This window comes from Perognathus longimembris, chromosome 17, assembly GCF_023159225.1.
Source record: "Perognathus longimembris pacificus isolate PPM17 chromosome 17, ASM2315922v1, whole genome shotgun sequence".
NCBI classification, from domain to species: Eukaryota; Metazoa; Chordata; class Mammalia; order Rodentia; family Heteromyidae; genus Perognathus; species Perognathus longimembris.
Window position 1 is genome coordinate 46,883,385 of NC_063177.1, and position 7,781 is coordinate 46,891,165.

At 41.6% G+C, this 7,781-nt stretch overlaps 1 protein-coding gene across 1 annotated transcript; it reads left to right on the plus strand.

Annotated features, from left to right (window-relative positions):
* Nucleotides 1–5,825: 5,825 nt before the first annotated feature.
* Nucleotides 5,826–6,555, plus strand: LOC125365512 (non-histone chromosomal protein HMG-14). Its single transcript, XM_048365628.1, has one exon. The coding sequence runs from the start codon at nucleotides 5,902–5,904 to the stop codon at nucleotides 6,205–6,207; it is 306 nt and encodes a 101-aa protein (XP_048221585.1). The 5' UTR covers nucleotides 5,826–5,901; the 3' UTR covers nucleotides 6,208–6,555.
* Nucleotides 6,556–7,781: the final 1,226 nt, after the last annotated feature.

Consider the following 7,781-nt stretch of genomic DNA (forward strand, 5'->3'; position numbering starts at 1 on the left):
GGTACAGTCATGATTGGCCATATAAAATTAAGATGCAGAGGTATGTGGGGACGCTAAGTACAGAGAAAAATCTGTCCTGTAGATTATACAGAACCACATCCTTAACAACTTCCTACAATCATCATAGTAACAAATCCCCTAAGATGGCGGTGAAAAGCCAGAACAGTGTGGTGGAAGGAATGAGCACTCTGATGTTCTTCTACAATCCAAGGATTAAATGTAGTGTTTAATCAAGGATCACATAAGCAAATGCCTACAGGGACAAGAGGGATAACATCAATAAGGCACGATGTAAGAAAAGTAATTAGAAAGTGCATTTCCTGTCTAAAGGAGACCGGGCTCCAATCAGTTGTTGCCATATGGGAACGTTATTGCCAGACCTTTCAACTCTCAAGAAAATAGCATTTTACACACAAATGACCTCAATTAAAAAATATTAGGAATGAGAAGAAAATGGCAGAACTGCTGATAGCCACCTTTCCTTGTCTCTGTGGGATCCACTTCAGGTATGTGACTCAAGGGAAAGACCAGCTTAGGGGAGGATTCCATAAAATGTGTAGGCAGAAAGAGATTAGCGGATAGCAACATTATTAAATCCTAAACCACTGAAAGAAAGGAGAAAGGAACCAACCTCACTCAGCCAGATGGGGCTCAGGGCAGGGAGTCTTCTCTCTAGTAGATGAAGAGAAGTTCTCTCCCAGATTCCTTTTTCCCTTTCCCTCTTCCTTTTTGCTCTGGTGGTGGCTCTGCTTTAGGTTTGGGCTTATGGCTTTTGTTTCTCTCTTATCCCTTCTTCACTTCCTTCCTGGTGAGATCCACACGTGTGAACCACCATAGGAACAGCTCAGTTGCATGAGCTCAGCAAGTTTGGCTTTGGTTGATACGTTTTCCCCCTTTGGATCAAACTTACATTTCTGTCCTGGGGCCCAGGGCAAAATCAGAGCAGCAAAAGAGCACCTGTGTGGGTGGACAGCAGGCCAGATCCATACCAAAGGAAGACTTGAATGCACAACCCCACAAGAGGGACCCAACTAGGTGCCTTGCTCCTCAGTGGGTGATGATCCTACTGGGTGGCGGCGGCTGCTCATTTCTGTGCTGCCAACCTTTCCTGGAATCTACCTCATCCCTGGGAATTCTACCCGTGGTGACCAAGTGAAGTATGCAGGTTCAGCAGGGAATTCGAGCAGTGGAGCATTGTGCCAATCTCCTACCCCTGGGAGTGGACCCTTTGACTTCTCATAAGCAAAAGCCTGGGGCAGAATGGAAGCATACAGAGCTTGGTTGGAACTTTTTGGTAATTGTGTTCTACTCCTTGGCAATCTGTCCCCAGATCCACCCAGGGTAGGGGAGTCTCCTACCCCACATGAAAACCCATCAGCAGGGTCAAGTTGCGCAAGGTAACTGAGAGTGGACATCTCCACTCTGCCACTCTAACAGCAGAGACAAAGGAGAAAAACACTGGGCACCTCCCAGATTCTACAGTATCCCCGAAGCACTGCCGGGACTCACACAGCGCCACCTGAGCAGGGAAAAGTGGGAGCTCCAAGAGAAGTAGAGTGCTCGCCCTCCTACTTTTTGGACTACATTCCTTTAATCCAATTCCTAGAGCAGGAACTGAGATAGGAAGAGCCAATCCATTTGATAGAGCCCAACAACAGTCAATCTCACCCTCAACAAAAATTAAAAGCTCACTGTTTCATTTTTTCCCTTTCTTTTTATTTTCACCAGCAACGTATTCCACCTCTCCCCTTCTTTATGTCTCCCATCTTGACTGCTCCTTCACAATCCCTGACATTACTACCCTTCTCCACAACTGAACTACCATGCGTACACACAGCACAATAGGTGCTGGTGTTCATCACGTTCCATCCTCTTTTCCCCCATCTTCCATACTTGCTGTCTCTTCCCTCACCCTCTCTACTCATAATAGTTTAGTTCACACATACACACATACATAGTTTCCTTATTTGGCTAACCCCTTATGGGGCCACACAAAACCCTATCCCCTTGTATGTATAGCATGATTGATTGTGTAGATACTGTTCACAATGGCTTTTTGTAAATATCTGGTTAGGTTTTGAATTAGTGAATTTATTAAATCTGAGATATAGCCCCATGCCAAGATGAAAAGTGACACATCAACACAGCCATACCCAATCCTGTGAGAATAAAGAGATTAACACAATGTGAAGACTTCAGGTGGCTGAAAGTCAAACCATGAGGTATCCTCAAATGAGTAAATCCCCACATAGCTATATGAGAAAACTAGGAACTGTAACACTTCCAAACATGACCAGTTTTCCAACAAAGAACCAGAATAACAGTGAAATGGAGAAAAACCCTGTAGGGAACTAAAAGGAATGATGCTGTGAACAGTCAATGAAATGAAAGAGGACATTTGTAAGCAACTATATAAACACAAAAAAGAACACAAGCAAACAAATAAAGGAATCTATGAGAGCACAGATAAAAAGCTAAGTGAACACCAAGCAAATACAAATAAATAGCTAAATGAGCTCAAAGAGAATACAGATAAACATCGAAAAGAGATCAGACTATGCCCATAAACAAATAAATGAAATAAAGAAGCCAGTGCAAGATGTAAAAAAGGATCTCAATAAAGAGATAAAAATCCTGAAAAAGGTCAAGTTGAAGTCCTACAGATAAAAGTAAAATGGAAAGTCACTCTAACAGATTAAACAATAGAGAAGACAATTTCTGCTTTTTCACAGTAGAAAAAGTGGAAGAAAATACAAAGACCATAAAAAGGCCATAGAAATATGAAATAAATTTATAAGAACTTCAGAACTTGATTTAAAAAAAAAACCAAATTTATGGGTTATGGCATAGATGAAAGGGAAGACATGAGAGCCAAAGGTATAGAAAACCTATTTGACAAAAATAATAGCAGAAAAACTCCCAAATATCTAATAAAAAAGGCAACATATTCGGATAAGGAAACTTCTAGAAAACCCAACCAAAAAATTATGAAAGACCCTCTCCACAACATATTATAGGTGAAACAATAGTTACACCGAACAAGGAAAGAATATGGAAAGCTATGTGAGAAAAAAGTATGTCATTTTTCAAAGGGAAGCACATTAGAATAATAATAGATTTTCCAACAGAAATCTTAAAAGCAAGAAGGGCTTGGAATTATGTATTTCAAATATTTAAAATAAAAAATTGTCAACCAAGAATCCTCTACCCAATGAAGCTATCCTTCATCACAAAAGGACAATGAACATACTCCATGATAAACAAAAACTAACATAGCTATCACCACCAAACCTGCATTACAGAAAATATTCAGAGATATTCTGCATATAGAATACGAAGATCAATGTATATATTAAAAAAATGAGGGAAAACACATCCCACCAGAGAAGCAGATTAGTATCTTAGGACCAGGCGATTCTCTAGCATTAATTTTTTAAGCTGCAAGAACTCCTATAATAACCTTTCAATTTGGACACTCAATATCAATTATCTGAATTATTCAATTAAAATACAAGAACAGTGAGTTGGACCAAAACACAAGACTCAACCATCTGTTGTCTACAAGTAACACACCTGTCAGAAAACAAAACAAAACAAACGTTGGCCTAGGATGAAAGACGATAAAAAAAAGTCTTCCAAGCAAACAGACTATGAAAGCAGACAGGTGCACCTATACTTCTCTACTCATAGCCAATAAAGTAGTTGTAAACCAAAATTAGTCCAAAGAGACAACAGTCATTTGATATTAGAAAGGGAATGCTCCATCAAGAAGATATAGCAACTCTTAACATTTATGCATCATGCATCAGCATATCCACCTTTGTCACACAAGCCTATAGGACTTAGCAGACCCAACACAATGAGAACAGGAGGTGTTGATATCCTACTCTCCCCAACTGACTGGCCACACAGGTAAAAATTCAAAAAAACAAACATAGATTTAAACAAAACTATAGACCAGTTGGACCAGACAGACATCTACAGAATATTTCATCCACACTGCACAATACAGCGTATGCTTCCTTCAGAAGGTTATAAGGATGGAAGAGAAAGGAAAACTTCTCAATAGATAATGAATCTACCATCCTGGTAAAACAGGAAGTGACTGAATTTTGTTTATTTCTTTCTCCTTCCTAAATCCTCCAATTAATTTCAATACTCTTCAGTTCTATATTCATAGTCATACTATCTTTAAATAATATTTTTCTCTTCCTTTTTCCAAGTCCTGTCTCAACTTTTACTGTATTGTTCAGAAATCTTCAAAACAAAGGAATACCACAAAGAAGGTAATAAAATTTGCCATAAGTAAAATACAATGATACTGGGTGTAATGACAGCAAAAAAAAAAAAAAAAAAAAAAAAAAGAAATCTAGTAACAGTTTTTGAGAAAATGTTATATGTGGAACGAATACAGTGTGAAGGAAATGTGCTAAAATAAATTTCACATATACTTTGTCGCAGGCAATGTTGCATATCAACTCCACCAGAGAATACTTTTTAGCTTTAACATCAACACATGCCAGGAAGCTGCCCCTCCGTGCACCCCCACATCATCCCTCTATTCTAACCCACCCTCATTTCTCACTCTAGCTTCTGAGGGTCTCCTTCTCCTGAGTGGTCCCCTTTCCCCATCTTTACCTCCACAGTCCACCCTTGGCCCAGCAGCCCAAGAGAGCAGGGGACACCAACTCTTGCCACTCACTCTGTTCTCTGCAATACACCTCTCTCTGATTCTCTCCCTTCAGTCCCTGAATGTGTTTCCTCAAATGCATCTTCTTGGAGACATTTTCCCTGCCTCACCCACCTGACTCAAATTGTATGCCCTGCCTCTCTGCAACCGGGTTGCCCTTTGGTCCTTTCTGTTTGATTTAGCACCTGGTGTCATCTGAACCCAGATCTTGGATGCTAGAAGAAAAGGGCACCTCAGAATTTTCACAAAAGGTGAGTTTGACATGAGGAAATGCTCAACATCCCTGGTGGTAAAGGAAATGCAAATAAAAACAACCCTGAGATACCACCTCACCCCAGTTAGAATGGCCTATACTCTGAACTCAGGCAACAACAAATGCTGGAGGGGGTGCGGGGAAAGAGGAACCCTTCTCCATTGTTGGTGGGAGTGCAAATTAGTACAACCACTTTGGAGAACAGTATGGAGGTTTCTCAAAAAGCTCAATATAGACCTACCCTATGACCCAGCCATACCACTCCTAGGCATCTATCCTAAACAGCAAGTCCTAAGATAGCAAAAAGACATTTGTACTTCCATGTTTATCACGGCACAATTCACAATAGCCAAAATATGGAAACAACCCAGATGCCCCTCCACAGACGAATGGATCCAAAAACTATGGTACTTATACACAATGGAATACTACATAGCGATTAGGAATGGTGAAATATTGTTATTTGCAGGGAAATAGTCAGAACTCGAACAAATAATGTTGAGCGAGACAAGCCTAGAACACAGAAAACAAAGGGGCATGATCTCCCTGATATATGACTGTTAACAAAGGGAGACGGAGAGACAGTAGAGACCAAGTCTGTGAATACTGTATATGTTCTTGATACATTGTATATTGTATATATGTCTACCTGACCTAGAGAAGGGATAGAAAAACAGGACATAAGATTTCACAAGAAATGTACACACTGCCCTACTGTGTAATTGTACCCTTTTTGCACAACACCTTGTAAAAAAAATTTGTATTCAATTAATAAACAAATAAAACAAATTTTAAAAAAAACCCACAACCAAAACAAATAAAAAAAACAAACTGGATTGTGCTACAAAAAAAAAAAAAAAAAAAGAGCAGCTCGGGCGGCGGTGTCCGTCTGGGGGAAGCCTCATCGCGCGCTCCGGGCCCGCAGCGAACGCACGCACGCGACCCCCGCCACGCCACGATGCCCAAGAGGAAGGTCAGCCCGGTGGAGGGGGCGGCGAAGGACGAGCCCAAGAGGAGGTCGGCCCGCTTGTCAGCGAAGCCCGCTCCCGCCAAGGTGGAACCCAAGCCCAAAAAGCACGCGGGAAAGGATAAAGCTTTGGACAAGAAAGTGCAAACAAAAGGAAAAAGAGGAGCCAAGGGCAAACAGGCCGAGGTGACCAGCCAGGACACCAAAGAAGACTTGCCTGCAGAAAATGGGGAGACCAAGAACGAGGAGAGTGCAGTCTCTGATGAAGCCGAAGAGAAGGAAGCCAAGTCAGACTAACCATACAGCAAGTCTTACTGCTGGTCCCTGTCTCCTGTCTTGTACAATCCAGAGGAATATTTTTATCAACTATTTTGTAAATGCAAGTTTTTTTAGTAGCTCTAGAAACATTTTTAAAAAGGAGGAATCCCACCTCATCCCATTTTTTAAGTGTAAATGATTTTTTTTTTTAAGAAGTGAAATCATTTGCTGGTTGTTTATTTTTTGGTACAACCAGAAAACAGTGGGCTATTGAATTAGGGGAGGCCTCGGCTGTCTTGGGTGCAGGCTTAACATAACATTCCATAGGTGGGGGGTTAGTTTTCTATCCTGCAATACAAAGCATTAGTAAATGGCAATTTTAGAGTCGCAGTTGTGCATTTCATGTCTTGAATAGTTGAAATTCTAGTCCCCTGTTGTTTTCTGGTAGAACTGTTTTCCTGAAGAAAACCACTCCTTTGATCCTTCCTGTCAGAACTGTGTGCTCTGTCACACCTCCTCTCGTGGTAGCCCCGTTTTCTTGATTGTTACTGTGCTGTGAACGATGGGAAACGTGTGTCGTGCGTGCACCGTGACGTTGTGACGTGGCATGGTGGAAGTTAGGTAACAGGACCAACATTTTTGAAATATGGGTACTTGGTTTCCTCTTGAGGAAAATTCTCTTCCAGGTTTAAAGCTGGAATGTCACTGGAATACTTTTCAAAACAGTTTATGGCTTTCAACTTTGGTACGTGTGCTAAGAATTGTGTACAAATGGAAATGTCTGTGTACTGATCCTTTACACAACCAATAAAACTGCAGTTATGAAAAGGAAAAAAAAAGGTGAGTTTGCTTGCCAACACCTCAAACACGAAGGCATAGAATCATTTGGAAGAAGTACCTTCCTGTACTTCGCACAAAGGCACTGGAAGGAAATAAGTGACAAGGAGACAGAGGTAGCATTCTGCACATAAGCAACAGCCTTATTCTGTCTTCCATCTCTACTGGTAATGAGTGTTTGTGAGGCAAGAGTTTGGCACATACTAGATGCTTCTTGAACCCATTCCCAGGGGTTCCGCTGTAAAGATCTCCTTTTCCTTCTCCCTCCTTCCTCACTATGACCTTCCCTCACTGACTTTACTCCAGATTCTACTTCTATCCTTCTCTCCCTTCACTCTGCCCTTCAATCCCCTTACCTCTTCCAGGGTTTCAGCATATTTCTTATATCTACGAAGCTTTCCTCAAAGAACTTACCTCTGGTTCAGTGTTCCTCTTGGAAGCTAATGTGGTATGTCAAAATCAAAGCCTACATTTACCTCCTGAATGCCTTCTCCTGTCACGTTTCCGCGGTTCCACACAAGGGCAGCCCCACTCTGGAACATGAGGGCTCAGCTGCTCTTGGCTTCACTCCCTCCTTTCCCCTGAGGTCACCTTCCAGGTGCATTCAATGTCCATCTGTTCTTTCCTTTCCAGATCCAGGGCTTTTGTGGCACCTTATGTATCCTATCATGCTATGACACCCTGCATGGCCCCCTAGTCCCTTACTTCTTCGGTCCTACTGAGATTCCAGACTTACTGTCCCTTCTCACTCTATCCCACATCCCGCCTTGATTCAC